Source organism: Canis lupus, chromosome 6, assembly GCF_011100685.1.
Source record: "Canis lupus familiaris isolate Mischka breed German Shepherd chromosome 6, alternate assembly UU_Cfam_GSD_1.0, whole genome shotgun sequence".
NCBI classification, from domain to species: domain Eukaryota; kingdom Metazoa; phylum Chordata; class Mammalia; order Carnivora; family Canidae; genus Canis; species Canis lupus.
Window position 1 is genome coordinate 62791099 of NC_049227.1, and position 22662 is coordinate 62813760.

Here is a 22662-nt window from a genome sequence, read left to right on the forward strand (position 1 = left end):
TAGGAGCCTGTGAATTGGTATCATCCCGATGACTGGAAAGCTGTTTTAAATTGATCTCATTTCAAAGGGAGCATTCTTTTTCAAAGATAGCCAGACAAAAGAGAAAGCACAATTTTATGCTCACTCTAAAGACTACATGTAAAATTCATTTGCCTTTCCTATTATGAAAACAGAAAAGTCTGTTTGTTGATTTATGGGGTACTTAATATTTCAATAAAATAATATGAATAAATTAAGTTTGAAAGTAGCATTAGAATACTTCTAACTTTACTATACTTGAATCCTGGGTATTGGTTAAGGAGTAACTTCTTTTCATTCTTATGATAGCAACCCAATCATGTACCAACACCTTATATGACAATTTTTTTTCTTTGTCTTTGGCCCAAATCTGTAATTTCCTATTGAAATAGAATACCTCTACATAGGACTAAGGTTTAGTAATGTTTGGCTCTTAATTGAGTTATAAGCCAACAATTCCATTTTGAGATTTTTTTTAATGTACAATTTTTTAAAGAATCAATGTTCTACACTTTGATGATCTTGATACATCTAAAATCTCCATTGTAAGACTGTGTTTTTTTCCTAACTGACCTACTTCCTTTTAGTATGATGACAATAATTGTAATAAGGAAATCTTTCCTGAATTGAACATCTCAAAACAGCAGAGACTATATTTTTGTTATTTGCTAAGCACTTTTTGTCTTCAGTAGACCGATTTTGCTGCAATTGTCCTATTCCAAGTAGCAAAATATACTTTGAAAGTAATTTTTATAGTCATACTTTCCGTTTTGTGTTATTCTATTGGGAGCTGCTTCCTGACGCCCATCCAAGTCTGAATAACATTCTAATTTTCATGATTATAAACCCATGCATGTAGATTTCATGACACAACATTTAACTTTTCTGAAACAATCCCCAACATAATAGGCATCCCAAAATGTAATCAATCTGTGATGATTTGTGAATCTCTTTGTTTTTATTTCATTATATGAACATTGGAGTAAAACCCTGATTTACATGTGTAGTATGTCTGAACCAGAAGACATAAACTCAGGTATACTAAAAATATGACTTTGTTTTTTATATGCTTTTTATAATGGAACTTAACATCTGTCCTGAGTGCACATGTGCCCATTCTGCTTCGTGATAGAAATCTAATTGGAAAAAAAAAAGAAAAAAAAAAAAAGAAATCTAATTGGTGGAAATCTAATCAACTGAGTGCCTTTAATTCCATCCACACAAATATCCTACATTTGATTTAGAGTTTTCCCTATTCACTTTCTTGTCAGTTTTTCAGATATATTCTGGGTGGCAGTGGTAGGGAAGAGGAATCGGATGTGAGTTTGGTCTTTAGTCATCTATTTACACTAGTATACACCGAAATGCACATCATCCATTTAGATTCCCAGCTGCCATCATCCCACTATGTTGACATCTACCTTGGCCTTCCTTGCAGAAGTTCTTTAATTCATGCTGGAATGTACAGCCATTTTCTGAGTACAGAAAAGGCACAAAGTCTCCTTATATGGGCCCTTAAGGGCTATATGTTTCTGTTCTTGGCCATGTGGAAATACATTCTGCTAATCCCTATACCATGCCCTGTGCTTGGGAGACTCAGACTTTCTCAAGCCCACAGACCTAGACATCTCATGTAGAAATTTCTACTCTACTGCTGATACTCAGTGCAGTTTATGTGGACTTCTAAATGAAGACTTCAGTCTCCCAAATCCCCTCACTTATCTGAGAGAATTATTGCTTCTACCCACCCCAGGACTTGAGGGCAGAGTGAGGTGTAAAGGGCCCTTCTCAGAGATTCCTGTTAGTGTCGAACAATCTTGCTTCTCTTCTACTTCTCTTCTTACCTTTCTCCAACTTAAAGATCTTTATATCTCCTCAAATAGGAAAAATTTTCTCTTATACTATTATAATTCTAAATCTGTTCTTTAGGGCAAATTATATGACTTGAATCCTTTGTGACCTTGGTTTTTGATAATCAAATATAAACACAGTCATAATTCTACAAGAATAATCATTGACCATGAATTATTCACTATGGAGACCTTTAGTGGCCAGGTGGATCTTGTCCAAGTGTTGTCATCTTGTTTTGACTTTAAATATTTAAAAATCAGGCTTTTGTATTTAAAAATATATTCTTCTCAAAATATTATATCCTTCTCCAATTATTACCCCACCATGAGTTTCAGAGGACTATTTGAAATTCATAAGCTAAGGAAATACCTATTTTGAAAATCTAAAATCTAGAACAGATTAGCACTTTACATAAAAACAAATACTGTAAAGGAAAAAAACATTCTGGTTACATATTTGATATTATCACAGTTCATATACTATTTAATTAATGCTATTAGAGATAAGTGAAATCAATTTTTAATATTAAAATCTTATTTATTTTACTTCTTTATTTTGTTCTAAAGGTATATTTATTTTTAGAGATATTATTCCAGGAATTGCATCTTCTTCAACTAAAGTCATATCATCTACTGTTTCATTTCCTGGTTTCCTTACTTTTAGAATGACTTTACATTAGTGATTTTTTAAGGCAAGTAAAATAGTTTTCCAAGCTGGAGGTAAAACTCTTATTCCATATAATCCCCATTATCAAATTCTAACAAAATTGGATTTCTAATCTCTTACAGAAAATGTCCTTTTTTTCTAATGACTGAATATATTATTTCTTCTTAAAATGTTAAGATCATTTTCAGTGGATATAATATGTTATAAAATTATTTATTTTGTTATTGTCAACTTGAATCTTTGGCATAATTTATCTTCAAATTTTAATAACAACATCCCATTTTGGTGGAATTATTGTTTGTGAGAACTTTCGATGACTTCTGAGAAATGTGTCTGGTAATGACAATATGCTTCTTTTTCTGATTTGTGAACTAGGTCACTCTTTTCCACATTTTTCTTTTTAAATAATTTTAGGATATCATCAGGATAATGGCATGATTCACAAGGGCAAAGTTCCTAACTATCCTGGCAGACCAGTTACTGCTGAATCAATTATGATTTAAAACCTCTCACACATGGAAAAACAAAGAGTTCCGTGGGAAATAAATATCTTTTCTTTGATTCACAAGTATGTTCTTCTCCATGCTTCCAGATAAGCACATTTTAGGCTATCGGTTCATGTCCCTTACCACACTGTGACTTGAGATCAGTAACTTTGACTTTGCATTACCAGCACATAACAGAGCGCTTGATACAAAATAGCCAATAAATGTTTATGAAATTAGTAAAGCACTTAGCCACTTTCAATAGGAAGACAAAGGTCCAGTCTGAAAACGTGGACATTTATTAAATAATATTTAGTTCCCTTTTAGAGCTAAGATTTAATTTGGAGCTAGATGGAAATTCATGAATTATCTGGTCAAATTCTCTCATTTTCAGATAAAGAAAATAGCTCCCTGGAAAGTTAAATGGCAATCTCAGTGATGTACAGCCAGCCAGTGGCAGGACTGGTTCATTATCCTGGTCTCAGGGTTCTCTTTTTTTTTTTTTTTTTTTCAGGGTTCTTTTCTATATTTTCTATGCCTTCAGCTTAGTTAACGTTATTACCATTTAGTGACAGCTATGCTTCACATTTTTAGGGTCCTAAGGGGAAAAAAGGAGCTCCTGGTCCTTCTGGAAAACCTGGGATTCCTGTAAGTAACAGGCCCTTTTCATCTTTCTTGTTTTTCTAAATAGAATTGGCAGTTTCAGCAAGCAGAGAGTTTGGAGCCAATTATGACAAGTGTTGGATAAATCAGCTTGTCTTCAAAAAAAAAATTTAAGCTCAAGCTGGAACACAGAGGGAACAAAATATGACCATTAGTTCAAAACCAAGCTTGTGCTGTTTAAATATAAGTCTCTGCAATTGAAGGCTGCTGGTTTCCGGTGTTATGGAGCTCTCTCTGTGGACTCATGCTACTCTCTGATTATGAACCACTGAAAACAGAGCACATGGCATATGACTGAATGATTGGTGACAAGGGTCAGAGATCCTCAAGCATGAATAAAAAGCAGGAGCTGGATTGTAATTGAAGGACACAGCCTCTCGGTTTCCTGGCAAATAGAACAGAATGTCTTAGAAGAAAATGTTTTAAATCATTTCATCACAGAACAAAGATTAATTTTACCTTCCCCATCAGTTTCTCTAGCTAAGCAAATATGTGTTGACTGGCTTATTAGCAGAGCCTTACTTCCTGCTGGTCTTCTGTAGCCAAGGGCTAGATGCCTACTTGGGGTAGCCTGGGTTGGTTCAAAAAAAGAAGAGAACATGAACATAAATTATTATAAGCACATTCAGATCAGAGATTCATACAGATAAAATCCACTTGCTCAAGAGTAGAAACAAAATGTTCAGACCTTTAAGCACTCATATAATTATCTAGTTCAATGTGGCAACAAAGAGAACCATAATTTGTTTCTTGAGAAAATAATAGGACATGAGGTTTTGCAAGATGGTGAAGGATAGCTATATCCTAAGCTGACAGGTACATATAGCTGACTTTTCTCCCGAGCTGGATAGAGCAGAGGCCAGCACAGTGAAAGATAGCAGAGAATTATACTGTCGCTGAAAAGTTTATATTTTAGTTAGCTCAGCACTTCTGTTTAGGGAACTTTTAAAGACAGTTACCTGAATCCAAAAAGGAAACAGGAAAATTTCTCCTGGGACATGGTATTAAAAATGTAAACATCCCTTTCCCAAATATAAAGGTATTTGTCATTTAAACATTTGTACAGCGTCTCTCTATAATCTATGTAATTTTTGATTACCAGGGTCTTCCTGGCCTACCCGGGCCAAAAGGCATTCAAGGATACCATGGAGCTGATGGCCTTTCAGGAAACTCTGGAAAAGCTGGGCTACCAGGAAACCAGGGAGTTCCTGTGAGTAGAATGAATCTCTCTTTACTTTTCCTGTCTTATTTATAAGCATCTGTTTACTAGACCACACATATTTTGGCTTTCTTAGTTTTGATATTGACTCAGATTAGCCAACCACTGTTTTAATAGTTGTTTTGGAATTGTGTTTATGATCTTTAGGGAATGTCAATGAGTACATTCTCTGGGATATTTTGCATCAAAAAACCCATATTATAAATAATACATGTCATTTGTGCACAAATAAAAGCTTATAAATAAGAAGCAAATTTTTAGGGACGACATCACCTGGCTGTGTCTTAAGTTCATCAAACATCCTAAGCCACCTTTGGAACATTTAAGGCTTGGCAGTCACTCAATGGAATCCTGCCAAAATTCATTTTCCCTTTACTTTTACAGCCTCAGTATTTTCTTAAAATTGTGTGAATATCTTCTGTGTATTCATCTAGTAGTGATGCAATGATATAGCTTCTCTCTGATTTTTATGCAAGTGCTTATCTTATTTATTTGGATCAGAACTTTAAAAACCATTTTTGTCTTCGTTTAGCCACCTATCCTTTTTCCTTCCCTAAAGTCCTCATAATCCAGATATTTTTCATCTCACGTTGTATCTTCACTTGAAATATTAGAATAATAAACCACGTACTTTCAAGAACCCTGTAATATTTACCCTTTTAGATTTCTGCTATTTGGATGTGGTTACCTGTAGTCCTGTTTTTCTTTTCTTAAATACTAAATCAATCCTAGTTGTTTATTTAAATGGAACTTGGTGCTGTACCTAAGCCCAAACCCAAACTAATGTTTGTCTTTTACTATGATAAGATATCTCTTTGAAAAAAAATAATTAATTAAAGTATGAGATAGTTTAGTTATTTCAGAAGTAATACAGCCAGATTCTATCTGAAAAGATGAATATTTTTAAGGAGTCTAAACATGGTTTCTATTTATTTTGGAGGCAATATGTCAGAATATCAGCACATCGGGTTAAAATCTAGAAAACTTTGACAGCAGTCTGATGTTTTCAATTAAAGCAGATATTTTATAGACTTCTGTCTGCCATAAACATCAGTATGCTTGAAAGAAGAGTCTCTTTCATTTGAGATCTTAGTGTTTAAGAGTGTTTATGCACTGGACCCTCATTCTCACTTTGCTCTCCAGACTCACCATGTACTAGTCTTAAAATGGGGTTGCGGATTTTTAAAAATATAACAATAAAACATATTGAATTGGTCTGAGAGTCTGTATTTTTGTGGATTAAGTTTTACTGGGAAATGTTGTAGTAAATTTTACCTTATTACTTTGGATAAGCTTTTGAGAGTTGAAACAAGGAAAACACGTTTCAAAACATCACAATTCTTGCTGCTGAACACAAGCTTGATCATGGAGGTGGTGTGGATGTAGATGTACCTAGTAGTTCATAAGGTTTAAAAAGTGAATTGTAAATATTACTAATAGCCAACAGATTTACTTAATTGCCAGGAAGAGGGAATCATTTCTTGTCTGGCTAATACTGCTAATCCCTATTCATTCCAGATATGGATAGTAGAAACCAGGGTCCTGTACATATGTGTTTAATAAGAATTTCAGATAATTCAGTGTATTAGGTAATCATCAGATTAGTGACCGGTCAAAGTTATCAATTACTTTTTATATCAGTTTATTTAATGGTTTATGTAACAAACTACTTTTTTTCTGGCAATATGTGACACATGGAGTTCCCCCTACGAAGGATGAAAATTCCATGGAATAAGAAAATTGATTTAGATTACCAAAACATGAATTGTTTTTATGCATAAAAACAGCAATGTGGCAAGTGACTATTATGTGCTGCTAGTTTCTAGCCAGATAATAGATATTTTCTAGCAACTCTACACCTTTCTTCAATAGTTACATCATATTTAACGGACAGTAACTTAATGGCAAAGAGAAAGACAATACAGAAAATAATCAACATAAATAAGATACTGATTTCATTTGATGCCACTCTAAGCCCTATTCCTAGAATCTACCACACTGTTTTTATTGGCTGTGTGGGTGATGGCTTATGCATAAAATTGAGTCTCTGGTTCTACATGAAACGGGCAAGCTTGAAGGGGACTAAAGACTAGATGCCAAGACTATTTGCACACTCGGGGCTATTCCAAACTGCAGTTAGGACTCTGGAGTATCAACCAGGGCTGTTTGGTTGCACATAGCTGGACATGGATGTATGGATTGCCCTGTATGTGGTTTGCCCCAGGTTGTGCCCACTGGAAGATTTCCCTTTAATGATCTTTTTCAGACTTTAATGCAGCAGCTGCATTAAAGTCTGAAAAGTCTAGCACTTTTCATTAAAGTCTAGCACATTTCATTAAAGTCTGGCACTTCTAGCTGATGTTGACATTCAACGCAGATCTATCTATAAATCAGGTCTGAGCTTTTCCCTCCTCCATTAACTGGTCAGGGAGTTCTCTAGGCTTAAGGAACAGTTGAGCAGCTATCATGGAAATCTTAATTGGCTGCTTGGATTTTTCTTTTAAGATTTTATTTATTTATTCATGAGAGACAGACACACACACAGAGAGAGAGAGAGAGAGAGAGAGAGAGAGAGGCAGAGAGGCAGAGAAGCAGGCTTCATGCAGGAAGCCCGATGTGGGACTCGAACCCGGGAATCCAGGATCACACCCTGAGCCAAAGACAGACGCTCAACCAGTAAGCCACTCAGTCGTCCCATGCTGCTTGCATATTTTGTTTGCACTTTCTGGACCTGGTAGGGCCCAGTCTCAATATATGTCATCTCCGTTTAGGAGAATACTGCTGCTGCACATCCAATTCTATGACTCAGTGGATCACATATCATCACCTAGTTCATAATAGGCAGTTCAGGGCAACATAGTCATTTGATGTCTCAGGGTTGGTTATTCAGTTTCAACCAGAGCAAGCCTAGAACCACCTTCCAGATGGAAAATTACATGTCACAAAGGAAGGCATGGCTTATCTTCAAAATCTTATAGATACAAGCTGTGATTTGCTATGGAGAGGTTATCAGAGGGCCTATAGAGCATCTCTACCAGCCACAGATCCCTCTTTTATTATTGGCTATTATCATTGCTCAGTCACAAGGGGCAAATAACAAGGTAGCTTACATAGCATCCTGAATCTGCTGGAGATTTCAGTGTCCTCCTGACCCCAGCCCCCTGCCAGGATGTCCCATTAGCCAAACTCAACTAAATAAGGGTGATAATAGTAGCACTAATGGGGAGGACTGTTTTATCACTGACATTGTGTAGAGTTGCCAGTATATGATGATGATAACAAAAAGTTTTATTATTCCTTTAAAAATTCACTAATGACAATACACTCCCTTTCTGCCTATACCAAGAGTAGGCTCTCTCCCATCTTCCTCCCCTTGGTATGTCACTGACCAACAGCTAGACGGTGAGGGAGCCCACTGGAGCATGGTGTGGGGTGGAGAAGGACAGAGACTGGATCTCAAAACACAAATAGAAAACATCCAACCAACTCTATTTAAGTTCTCGTTTATACATGGCCTGTATCAGTTGTCCATTCTGGGTATCAGCAGACTACACCTGATGAACCAAATGGATATATATTTGTATGGCCCATGAACTAAGAATGGTTTTTACATTTTTAATGGTAGAAAAAATAAAAAGAAGGCGAAGATTTTGTCACATGTGAAAATGACATGAAACTTAAATTTCAGTATCCATAAATTAGTTGTATGGGCACATAGCCACAGTCATTTGTTTAAAAATAGCGCTTTTGCATCACAAATCACAGTTGAGTGGGTGCAACAAAGACCAATGTCCTTACAAAATCTAAAATATTTACTCTCTGGCCCTTTTACAGAAAAAAATTGGGTGTCCCTTGGTCTGTTTGTATTATCACACTGTTCTTATTCTATGACTTTGTAATGTGTCTTCATATTTAATAGGGAAAGTCCCCCTTCTTTATACTTCTACTACATACATTTGAGATTAGATTTGCTAAGTTTCTCTAAAAACATAATGAAAGCTTGAATTGTCATTGAGTTACCTTGCATTTATAGATATATTAGAAGAAAATTCGTATCTTATCATTGTAGTTAACCAATATAAGAGATGAAATATTTTTTCTTATCATCTTTATTGTGCTATTAATAGAACAGCTCCATATAGATGGCAAAGATTTATATAATGTTAAGTATGTACCAGGTACCAAAGTAAGTGTTTAACTATATTAACTCATTTAATCTTTATAATCTTATAAGATATATATAATTATGATCCTTATTTTGTACATGAAGAAACTGAGGCCAACTATGCTTCAATTTAAAAAAAAAATACATACTCACATACATTCCGAAGCACTGAGAGATGGTCACTTTCATTGTCTCAGAGATATGAAAGCAGCCAAACTCAATATTCTTTGTTCTTATCAATATGCAGTATTGCCCCTTAATAAAGGCCTTCTGTATTATTTTTTATTTTATTCTCTAGTTAGTTATTACTGTTTTTTTTTAATTTATAAAGTTCTTTTTTTTTTAGTTATTTATTTATTTTAGAGAAAGGGAAAGAAAAATTATGGTGGGGAGGGGTATATGGAATGAAAGAAAATCCAGGCAGTCTGCACTGAGCACAGAGCCTGTCATAAGTCTCAATCTCACATCTTGAGATCACAACCTGAGCAGAAACCAAGAGTCAGATGCTTAACCCACTGTGCCATCCAGGTGCCCCAACTTTTAGTTTTTATGCATTACTTTCTTTTTTATTACCATTGCATCTTTTTTGAGTAGTAACCTTAATTAAGCTATCTGATCATTATTACTTTCAATATCCTTTATAGAATCTCTAGAATTTGCTTCTATTATTATTTCAATACTTCCTCCAAAGAGCATTTCCAAAGTAGGCATTTGTGAGACAAGCCTTCTGAGGCCTCATATGCCTCCAGATATCTGTATTACTCTCTTACATTTAAATGACACACTCAACACTGTACTAGAGGTTCTAATTAATGCAATAAGCTTCTTATTACCCTCACAAGGTAATGAAAAGAAATAAAACCAACCCAGAAAGAAATGGAAGAAATAAAACTATCTTTATTCATAAATAACATGATCATCTATGTAGAAAATCTTTAAGAATCTACAAAAAAATAAGTAAAATTAACAAAGTTGCAGGATGTTAGATCAATACACAAATTTGAATTGAATTTCTATATGCTAACAATGAACATTCAGAAAGTGACATTTAAAAAACAATACATATGATAGTGCCAAAATGAGATAATTTAACCAAAGGGGAAACCTACATGCTGAAAATTATAAAGCATTTCTGACAAAAATTAAAGTACACCTAAATAAGTGGGATATGTACTATGTTCATGGATCAGAACACTTAATACTATTAGGATGTCAATTTTGGAATTGGCAGTATCATAAAACATTAAAAATAACACCTATCATAGGACCTAGCCCTTTCTACTCTTAGCAAAGAGAAGTGAAAACATATGTCCACACAAAACTTGCCCATGCATAGTCATAGCACTTATCTTTGTAATAGTCCCAAAATGGAAACATCCCAAATATTCATCAAAAGGTGACTAATGTAAACAAAAGGCAAGCTGTAAACTAATACAGTTTGATACTGTTGTGGTATACAGGAACCACATGGTGGCTCAACCAACATGGTGCATGTTGAAAGACATATTAAGGATGTTGAGCATTATCTGAAGATAGTAGGACCTATTGAGGGACATTATCCAATTTTACGTTTTTAAAGGACTTCCTCTGGCTTCATTATAGAAAATGGATTGAAAGGAGCAAGAGTAGATACAGGAGACTAATAAGACTATTTATTGCAGTATTCCAGGTTACATATGTTCATGGTTTGGACTAGACTAGTGACGTGCAAATGGAAAGAAGTGGGTGGGTATAGTAGTATTTAGGAGGTAGCTTTTATAGGACTTGATACTTGATTATGGGAGGGACAGGAGGGAGAAGGATGTCAAGGATAACTTACAAGTTTCTAACTTGTGCAAGTTTCTAACTTGGTGCATCATAGTGCCCATCACTAAAAAAGCAAACACTGAAGGAAACCCAAATTTTATGGACCAAGTTATAATATTCATGTGAAGATGTTAAGTAGGCAATTAAATATTCTGGCCTAGAGCTCAGAGAGGAGGTCAGATATAAATGTGAGAGTCATCAACATATTAAAGTGTACTTAATCAGTCATGTTAGAAAGTAGATGAAAAACTCTACTTTTGAATTTTGAAGACAATATTTACTGAAATAGACAGGGTTCAGACAGCCAAAATGGAATGTTGGGGGAATCCAGAGACTATCAACAGTAGGAAGTGGTTATTGCCCTTAGACCTGAAAGGTTAAAGGAAAGAAATAATGTCAAGTTGAGAGTCCAGTTGAGAGCTGGAGCTGTTGGAAAAGGGACACCTCACAGGAGCTAGAGTTGAAAGTAACCTAGCCACTGACAGAATGCCAAAGCCAGGAAGGAATGGGAGAAATAAATGAAGTATTCCTCTCTCCTCTAATATCCTAGTGATGTGTATCCCATTGACCAACCCCAACTGAAAGTCAAGAGAAGACAAGAGAACCCAGGTGATGCAGTCCATGCAGGTCAAAATCCCAGGACAAATAGCTAGATAGAGGAGCAGCAGTGAATAGAGTTAGGGAACAAATGAAGAAAAACACAAATATTAAGTAAACAATGGAAAGAAAATCCAGTACCAAGCTGTGAGGAATGAATGCCATCATTCAGAAATCAGGTAAAGGAGGAAGAGGAGACTGAGAAGTAGTGATCATAAGAGATAGGAGAAAAAGAATACAATGTCATGGAAACTTAAGAAAAAAATAATTCAAGGAGGAAGTCACCAACTATAATAATCCTGAGAGGTTGTGTTGGACATGCGTTTTATTTTTGTTTTTTATTTGGCTAGCCAGCATCTTAACCTCATTTTTATGTTTATAAATGCTTGCATTAACTCTCTGAGTCTTGGCAGGGAGGCACTTTTTTTTCTTTTTCTTTTTAAAGATTTATCTATTTATTTTAGAGAGAGAGAGTGAAAATGGGCTGAGGGGCAGAGGCAAAGGGAGAGAATATTCAAGCAGGCTCCCTGCTGAGCACGGAGCTCAGTGCCCACTCAGTCTCACAACCTGAAATCACCACCTGAGCCAAAATCAAGGCCATTTTCTACAGAAGTCAAATTCTGGACTCTCACCTTCTAATTCCTCCTTGAAACAAGGACATAAGCCCATGACTTAGGCTGAACCAATCTGTTATGTCCACCAAGGAAGGCCTTTGGCTGGGGAGTTTGTGATATGCAGAAGCAGAGATAATAGAGATTCTATTCTAGTGGCAGTAGCATCAGTAGTACTCTGTTTCCAGGGATGACCTGCAGTCAATGGCCAGGAGCTGCAGTAGTTCCTAACCTTCCTATAATTCTAAGCATTTTCCAAACCTGTCTTTCTGGATTTCTCTGTGATTTTTATGAGCTATTCAATGCCTTTCAGGGAAATTTTCTGTTTAAATTACCCAGAATTTGTTTCTGGTATTTGCAAATAAGGACCCTGATTAGCACTGAAATCTAAAAAGATGAAATTATAACCATTATATTTTAGAATATAGAGGTGATCAGTAACTTCAGCAGATAGCCATTTGATTTGATTAGTGGGGGCAGAAAGAAGATTGCAGAGCTTGAGGAGAGTAGACAGTGAGGAAATCGGATATATAGACAATTCAATGGAGAAATTTGGCTCTGAAAGAGAAAGTAGGACAACAACTAGAGATGAAACTAAAATTAAAGTAGGAGTTATTTGCAAGTGACAGAACCTTGAGCCCATTTACATGCTAGATGGGCAGTAGAGATGGAGAGGCTGAAGACATAATCAGAAAGAATCTGAGTCTGAACTATTTTTTTTATAGTTATTTATTTATTTATGATAGTCACAGAGAGAGAGAGAGAGGCAGAGACACAGGCAGAGGGAGAAGCAGGCTCCATGCACCAGGAGCCCGACGTGGGATTCGATCCCGGGTCCCCAGGATCGCGCCCTGGGCCAAAGGCAGGCGCCAAACCGCTGCGCCACCCAGGGATCCCCTGAGTCTGAACTAATCAAACAATAAAACACACACATTCTAGTCCACTTCTGAAGCTTTTCTACTGGGACATCTGGGTGGCTCAGCAGTTAAAGCATCTGCCTTTCACCCAGGGTGTGATCCTGGAGTCCTGGGATCAAATCCCATATCAGACTCCTTGCATGGAGCCTGCTTCTCCCTCTGCCTGTGTCTCTGCCTCTCTCTCTCTCTGTGTGTCTCTCATGAATAAATAAATAACATCTTTTTTTAAAAAAAATGAAGCTATTCTACTTCAAACTGAGCATTTTTAAAAAATAGATTCTGAGCCACATATTCCTTTATATATGGCTAGTATAAAAATCTCATGGAATTTTGTGATGAAAAGGAATTCAAATGAATTACAATAATGTTGAATATTGCTGCAGTATATCACCCAGGGTCATGAAGTTGAATGATATCTGCTATTGCCATTAGTAAGCAATTAGGTATCAGATCATAATTCATCATCTCCTACTTTTAGCATTTTCAGAGACTAAGTCAGAAAAATTTCACATACACACTGAATATCAGGATGTCATAAATATTGAAGTGTTTTGTATCCATCAAAATAAAAAAACAAAATAACTTTCCCTTGAGGAATCCCCCTTTTAACCCCAAAGTTTACACATGCTATTGGTATTTATGAATACAGAAATATTTTCTACCAATGTTTCTGTTATCTGTAGAATATATGATATAAACTTAGAATGATAATGCTTTATAAGGAACTAGTCTGGTCAATGATATTAGATAACAATGACTAAACTGGTCATTAGATAAAATGATTTCAAGTAATCATTTCTGAAACTTACTATTGCATTAGAAAAACTAGTTAAGACAAAGTAACACAATCTCTAAATACTGGCATATTCCCTAGAATATTTTCAACAATGGATAAGGACATCTTTCCATTGGTCTTTCTTTTTTATTCTTATTTTTTTTATTTTTTAAAATCATGGCACCGTGGTGTTTCTTGGCTTACCTTTAAAGACTGCTGGATTTTTCCACTGAAAAAAATATTTATTCTGGGATTTCTAGCATTATGCAACTGCCTGATTTTCCTAAACAATGTTCTTTTTTTTGATGTGGCCAAGGAGTTAAAGAATTTTTGGCATATTCACGCCACAGTTTCAATGTTTTTTCAAGGTCACGTGACTATAACTGAAGGACAGGATTGGGGAGGCTCACATTTGCCTGTGTGAGTTTCCTTCTGTATAAATGAGTGTTTTGAGACTAGTCAACTTAGCACATCTGTAGTAAATGAGTCTACCATGCTGTTTTCATTGCATTGGACTTCTGTAGTGCCTCAATCATTTATGAAAAAGGAAAACAACTTTTCCCTGCAAAGATCATAAATCTATTTGTCATCAAAATGGAGGCTTACCAGTCTTTTTATTTTTTGCTGCAACTAATAAAATTGGTTATTGGAAAAGAGGGAAAGAAACAAAACTAACATCTTGACTTAAGACAAATCAAGGCCTTTCAATCTTGACTTTGCACTTTGTCAGGTGAACACAGGCTTAAGTGTGGTAGAAAATGAGATGCTTGTCCTAAAAGAACATCAAAAGTCTAGAGTTTTCCACTGTGGATTGTGTCCAGTATAAGAAGGAAAAACACACTTCATCAGCCCACTCATAATCCAAGCACAGAGTAGCAGGACCACCATGGAAGCCTCTGTCAGGACCACCAGCAGCCCTGCCACCCATCTGCTGTGTCCTCTAGCCTGTGAACTAGTCACACCAAAGAAACCTCTGTTTCTGAGAAGATGCATTTCTTTCTTCACAGTATTTTAGAGAAAGAAATGTACTTGCATTTGCCAGATCTACATTCAGCAGATCCTGTCAACTCTTTATTATTAAGAGGGTGATTTCCAGTTATGGCTTTTCCTGATTGCTACTTTCTCCCTCTTCCCCCTGGTGCTTTTTTTGGCTCACTTACCACTCATTAGGAACCCTTCCAGAGCAGACAAAACACAGTCTGTTTGGCTGCTTATTAGCAACAAAATGAAAGATTTGCTAAAGGACGTAAATTTCCTAGTTGAATCTTCAGTGATTCCCAATCCAAAAAGTTCATAGTCTTTGTGGAATGTTGATCTTCATGGTCTGGCCTCTGTTTACATTTCCAGTCTTACATTCTACCTTTTTCTTCACATTTGCTGTACATTTCAGTCATAATGACAGCTAACAATTATTAAACATTTACAGTGTGCCAGGTACTATTCACGGTGCTGAATATGTATAAAGTTATTGAATTCTCACCAAACAAACAAACCAACCACAAGGTAGGTATAACTATTGTCTCCAGGTTACAGAAAAGAGGGTGAGATTCAGAGAGACTGAGTAACTTGCCCGGGGTCACATAGACAATGACTAATAGAGCCAGAATTCAAAATCAATCTAGATTCACAGCCTGTGTTCTTAACCACCATGCTACACCCCCACTCAGATATGCTCAATTACTAAGATGTTCCCCCTGAATTCTGTATATTTTCCTTACTTTCATGTCTTTGTACATATAATTTATGCTCTCTGCTTGAAAAGCTCCTCCACCTTACTCTGTTACTTTAGGATGAACAATTTCTTGCTCTTTCAGGATTTAACCAAACTGTGACCTCTTTCAGACACTCTTCCTTGGACTCCCCACTCTTCCTTGGACTCCCTGTTCTAAACTTGTGTACACTCTATACACTGCTTCCATCAGAGCACAGGTCATATGGTTGCTGATTACATAATGTCATGACTTTCTGTGATGAACGACTGCAAACTCATATAGAATTGGGATTGTACTTTATTCATCTTTGCATCCCTAGCACTTAGCTGTGTCAGGTCCATAGAAGAAGCTCAATAAATATTTGAAGAGTATTCGAATGGTCTCTGCATAATAACTATAACTTTGGAGCCCTGAATAAAATTAAGATGTGTCAGTTACATAACGTCTTAAGTATTATCTGTAACAGGAAGATAATAATACCTAATTCAAATGGTTTTTTCTGAAAATCAAATGAGACATTGTACATGAAGCATTTAGTAGACTACATCGTTATTATCATCTTCCTATAATAATAGGTACTCATGCTTAAGCTAACATTCATTCATTCAACAAATATGTGTTTAGTGCTTAATATGAGCCAGGAGTACAATGAACAAGATAGATAAAGAACTGCCTTCATGAAACATACATGGAACAGCAAGAAATTTCTGACATTTGACCATTTTTTACCTTAAAATTCATAATGTAATGTGGTTCAGCCCAGTAATTGGGTGGTAGTCAATAAATAAACAAATCAGGTAATTCCAAATTGTGTTATGAAAGAAATAAATAGAGTGTTGAGAGAGAGCATGTGGGAAATAGATTATAGAGGAAGTAGACAGTGGAGGGCCTCACCAAGGAGGTCATATTTGGGTATATAAACACTTTATCTCCTTTGGGAAGGTAAGACCGAGCCAGGTATATAAAAAATGAGGGAAGAACGTGTTCTGTGAAGGAACCAAAATGGAAAAACCTACAGTCAGGAAAGAACTGACATGTTCACAGGATTATCAGAAGATCAAATTAGATAGTATGGGTATAGATTTGTTATTTTTGAAACAAAAGATGGGCATTTATTTCTTCATAGTGATGTGAGCCTAGACATGTCTAAGAGCCAAAGTATAAATGAAAGGCCCTCTTTCGATCCCCATTAGTGCTGGGATTATCAGTTAAGACCTGAGTAAAGGAGATTTCATAAGATACATTAATTTTGCCCAATGTTAAAGTGACATTTGTACTGTCCATTTTGCAAGACTGATAAACCACCAATTGCCCTAATGGAAATATAGAAATAATTTCTGTGAGGTAATACAATGCTGAAATGCCTGTATTCATTAAGGGCAAACAAGAGTTAGTTTTGTAGATTCTTGGGAACAGACCTAAGTCAAGCAGACCTGACTTGTCTCCACTACCCTATGACTTGTCTCAACCCTGTTCCAAGTTCCAGAAGCTTTAATATGTTTAGAGATTCAACACTAAAGTTACCTCCTGACTTTAGTATACAGCTCATTCATAAATCTTGTTTCCAGCATTTGGCCACATTACTTATGACTGGCACTGAAGGAAAATGTTATGAATGCTACATTATTTTTATATAATATAGCCTTGCATATAATCACCTAATAATTATTATCCCACATTTTTTAAACAGCCAATTTTTTCCTAGGAGGGATATATTTAGTAAACCAAATAAAATGAGAAATTCTTACTTAAACAGAAGTGTTTTTAGTTGCTTGGAACAAAGGAAGCAAAGCATTACTTTTATAAGCTATTGGTTTGCTGGCTTAACAAAAAATGGAGTACTTATGTTGCCTAATGCAAAAAATTTCAGGGCATCATACTTATTTTTTTTTTTTGTTCTATAGAAAGTAAATTAATTTTAACTGCTATTTTCTCATACAGTAAATAAATATATAAACATAATGCTATGAGCACAGAAGATGCTTGGCAATAGGGAAAGGAAAAAACTTTAATAATTTTCAAGGTGCTACTTTAAAGAAAAATGTCAACTAATTTGAAGTTTAGTGTCATTTTAAATTTATCATTCTGGTGAGAAATCAATAAAATTAATATTTGTCTTTTCATTCAACACGGTTTTAAGGTGCTTTTCCTTTGTACATCTACTTTGAAATGTGGATTTCTGGGGGCATCTGGGTGATTCAGCCAGTGGTTGAGCAGACATCTGCCTTTGGCTCAGGGCATGATCCCAGGATCAGGGATCAAGTCCCACATCAGACTCCCTGCATGGAGCCTGCTTCTCCCTCTGCCTATGTCTCTGCCTCTCTCTGTGTGTCTCTCATGAATAAATAAATACAATCTTTTTTTTTTAATGTGGATTTTTGTTGTTGCCTGTATTTAAGAAATTTTATTTTGTTTCTTGTTTCTTAATATACTTGTTTCAATCCTAATGAAATTAAGACAAGTAAATTAAAGGGCCTAGGGAATAACAAAGTGACATTCTCATTGTTATGTTTCACTATTTTATACAAACCAGTCATCATTGTTCCAAAATCTTTCTCTCTCTGTCTTATAAATATATCCATATAACTCCATTTTTCTTCTCATGTCTTTCCATTGGGTTCCAGAATAAAGGCAGATTTATACCTAAGTATGTGTATGTTTACATACTCTTCTTTCCTTTCCTCACAGGGAAGTCAAAGTGAAAGATAAGAAGTTCCTCTTACTGAAGGAAATAAGATTAAATAAAACAATGCAACCATATACCACTACAGTTTTGTTTCTTTTCTTTTCTTTTCTTTTCTTTTCTTTTCTTTTCTTTTCTTTTCTTTTCTTTCTTTTCTTTCTTTTCTTTTCTCTTTTTTTACCATTACAGTTTCTGATACACAGAAGACACTCAATAAAAAGTAATTCTTGCTGTGGCTGATGTTGTTGATTACTGAACCAAGTACTTCTTTCCTTAGATTATCAAGGCTTAAGCAGTCATCAGTTTCAGTCCAGCTAAAATTGACACTTCCTACAGAGTTGAAAACCAATTTAAGGATACAAACTTACAACTAGGAGATAAGTAAGTTCTAGAAATCTAATGCACAACACAGTGATTATAGTCAACAATACCATACTGTAAATTTCAAAGTTGCCAGAGGACTAAATCTTAACTGTTCTCAGCACAAAAGAGAAATTATAAATATGTGATATGATAAAGGTATTAGTTAACACTACTGTAATAACCACATTGTAATACATAAACGTAAGTGTACCAGAACAACACAATGTGCCCTTTAAACTTACACAATATTATATATCAATTATATGTCAGTTTTAAAAAAAACTCAGCAGGCAAATCTGATTCCTATCTGATCATAATGGAAGTCTCTAGCCATGAGACATCACGAGTTGTTTTTTTTTTTTTTTTTAATCATACTATTAACCTTTTTTTTAAAGACTCGGGTAAACTGTTTATTGGTTTCAGCATCTCTGAACAAATTATGACTTTATTTACTTTTCAAAATTTGCTCAGAATGACTTAATCTTTAATGATTGGTTTGAAACAAACCATTTAGAAGATACTGGAAAGAATGCCTAGGCATTAGCATCTGTTTCTCTTGAAAGCAAAATTACTCATCCGTCTTTGTGTTCATAATAAGAAATATTTGTTCTCTACTTGTATGAAACATTGTTTGGAACTTTGTCCAGAACACTCTGCTACCATCCTCAAATTTCTCTCTAAGAAACCAACATGAACAGTAAATGACTTGGAACATATTCACTGTCTGGTGCTAAATGTGTGATAACGCTGCAAGTAAAGTTTCTAGTTTTCAGTAAACCCTAAAGAGTAGTCTTAGGGTCCTTTTTATTCTCAGTCAAAAATACCTATTGACTTCAGGAGCGTTCAGCAGCATCTGAATGTCTGTTGTCCATGCATCATCCAAAAGATACATTTTTTTCCTGTTGGTGAGAAAAGGTCTTAAAGTTTGCCTAAAATTACAAGTGAAGTGCTACTATATTAGAATTCTGGAATGTTGAGGTATCCTAAAATTGTCTAGGGTAACCTGTCATGTGTTACCTTCTCCCTGTGGCATCTATTACCTCTAAAATATATCCAAGGATAGAATATTCATAGCCTTGCAAGACAATCTGTTCTAAAAAAAAAAAAAATCCTTATACTGATCTACATTCTTTAACTTAACTATTCACCTGGTTTAACTCTGGAGCTAAGTCTGTATATTAACCTAAGTCTGTATGTTTTGAAAAAATAAAAAAGTCTGTATGTTTTGGTGGGTTAACCTAAGTCTGTATGTTTTGGTGGGTTTTTTAATTTTCCTTGCTATTACATACCCTTCTTTCTCTGCAAGCCCTTGGTTTCTTTGGTTTTTCACCTGTTTTTAGTGGGGAGGGCACTGTTCATCAGAATTTTGTTTTTGAGACTTGCCTTTTCTGTATAGTCATATTCCTGTTGAGACCTGGCCATTGGTATAACAACTGCCTTCATTGAACATTTTTGAGATTTTACATCCCAAAGTCTCAGATGACTATGACTAGATGTGCTTTCATTTGCATTGATGAGTTCTAAAATGATACCATTTCATGAATCCAGGGTTTGTGTGGCTAGGGGAAGGAAATAGAACCAATTACATGAACCCAGGGTTCTCAAGTTCATGTGGCAAGGGGAAGGAAATAGAGATTAATACACTTGGATTAAGATGCAAGCAACATGGGAGAACCATGCCACCTGAATCTTAAATCCACAATGTGGATCTGTCTCTTTTCTCTCTACCCGTCCTGCTTCCTCCCTCTTTCTCTTTCTTTTCTTTCTTTCTTTTTCTCTTTCTCTCTCTCTTCCCCTCTCCCCCTCTCTTTTCTCACTCTCTCCCTAGTCTCCTCTGTTTCCCCCCTCCCCTTTACCTTCTTCCAATGAGGATTTTGTCTTAATAATTGCTCCTTACATATTTTAAGAGCTACTAATATAGAAACGATAAGAGAAAAAATACTCAATGTAGATTGTGACCAAAAAAAAAAGTTTAGAGGTCAAATTAAGGAATATGAATTTATATCCTGTAGGTATCTCCCTGTAAGTGCCAGCATAGTACATGGCACCTAGTAATATGAAACACATTTTCACTCATAATTTTAGTGAGTTTGGTGATCACGAAGAAAATCTACCTGGAAAAGTTAATTCTCTAACGATGTCGAATTACTTCCCATAAGTAAGAGAATGTAAAGATATGTGATGATATAATTTGGAAGAAATAACTTGGGAGAAAAGGAAAAATACTTCAGTATTCTATTCAAAATCGACTTTATCTTTAAATCTTATTCTCCCAACCAGGCCTTCTACAGAGATGACTCTAGACTATTTTTGAGCAAATCATCTCTCCTATTACATTTGTAACTTTAAGGGCAATATCTTTATCTTTATCTTTATCCTTTTTTTTTTTTTTTTTTTTTTTGAGAGAGAGAGAGAGAGAGCATATGTGATGAGGGGAGAGGCAGAGAGGGAAAGAGAATCCCAAGCAGGCTCCATGCTCACTAGAGCCTAGTGCAGGGCTCAATGTGGAGCTCTATCTCACAACCCTGAGATCAACCTGAGCTGAAATCAAGAGTCTGATGCTTGAATGAAGGGGCCACAGCAGTATCTTTATCTTATAATCCAATTCCACACTACTTTCTCAGTAATTCCTTTCATGATTAGCACCAGAGGTAATTTCCCCTATATACCTCTCTAGTATTTGCTTTATATCTCTATCCTCATTTGACAATTTAAAAAATATTTGTCTTTAACTATTTATATATTACATTTTATCTTTTTCACTTAATTTTAAGCTTCTTGAAAACAAAAACCATATTTTATTCATATTTATATTCCTCATAGGGTTTTCCACGGTACCTTCCTTTCACATATCATCATCAGATATTTGCTGAATGTCTAGAAGAATGATTGCACAACCCAATTTAGTGCCCCAGGAATCAACTCAGAAAGTAGCAGTCATCTCCTAAAATAGGGGTCAGCAAATGTTTTCTGTAAATATTAGCAACTACTTTAGGCTTTGCAGGGCAAGAGGCAAAATTAAGGGTATTATTTAAGAACTTATGTAACAATAGAGAAAACAGATTTTCACAAAATTGTTCTTCATAAAATTCAAAATATAATAATTTAGTACAATTTTCTTTGTAATACAAGTCTACTAACAAGAAAAAAGGGAATGATTTGTGGGAGGAGAGATCACAATTAGCTTATTATAGTTCCCTATCATCAAAATTTTCTTTTTATTTGTAAATGCTTACCTATAATGAGATTTTGCATGTTTTCCATATTTTATCTTTGAAAATTCTTTTCACACAGATAGGTACTGCCAAATTCCTGAACATATGATTTTAATTGTGCATATTCATTGCATGGAAAGAATTTATAAAATTTTGTTAGATTCTTCTCTTGATATTTGCCTTCTAGCATGTCATAACATTTTATATTAGCATTTCCAATTGAACTGTTAGGTGAGAACTCCTCAGTGGCATGGTTAAATGGATTTTGAGGTATAGAAATTTATTGCCTCTAGTATTAAAAAATGCTACTAAAAGAAATTGAGCTCAGAAAATCTACCCACTAAAAAAAAAGAAAAGAAAAAAATCTACCCACTGCAAATTTGCGTGAGAAATGAAGAGTGACATATTGCCCAGGTTTGAGAGTTTTATTGTTTTAATTTTTGACACCATAGGAAATGTATAAAGTTGCTTGATATTACTTGTGATTCAAACATTAGTTGTCATCAAAATTACTTTACCATATGGGGTGCCTTGCTGGCTGAGTCAGTATAGAATGTGACTCTTGATCTTGGGGGTTATGAGTTCAAGCCCCATGTTGGACATAGAGATTACTGTAAAAAAATTACTTAAAAAAAAGAAAAAAAATTACTTGGGTTGTCTGAGTAGCTCGGTCAGTTAAGCGCCCAACTCTTGATTTTGGCTCAGGTTATGATCTCAGGGTTGTGAGACTGAGCTTTGCATTGTGCTTTGCGCTGGGTATGGAGCCTGCTTAAGATTCTCATTCTCCCACTGCCTCTGCTCCTGCCCCCCACCCTTAAAAAAAGAAAAAGAAGACTTTACACAGTATATGCTTCACATACAGGCATGGATTTGCCTTATAATTTTAGGTTCAATTCATTGATAAACATTATGGAGT

General features: G+C 35.3%; 1 protein-coding gene across 5 annotated transcripts in view; it reads left to right on the top strand.

The window, feature by feature from the left end:
• Positions 1-22662, top strand: part of COL24A1 (collagen type XXIV alpha 1 chain) — a 387148-nt gene that overhangs the window by 317475 nt on the left and 47011 nt on the right. For all 5 annotated transcript variants that reach the window (XM_038541487.1, XM_038541490.1, XM_038541491.1 and 2 more), the window contains 2 exons: positions 3615-3668; positions 4786-4893. In XM_038541487.1, the coding sequence (XP_038397415.1) occupies positions 3615-3668; positions 4786-4893 (162 nt within the window). The remainder of the gene's footprint in view (positions 1-3614; positions 3669-4785; positions 4894-22662) is intronic.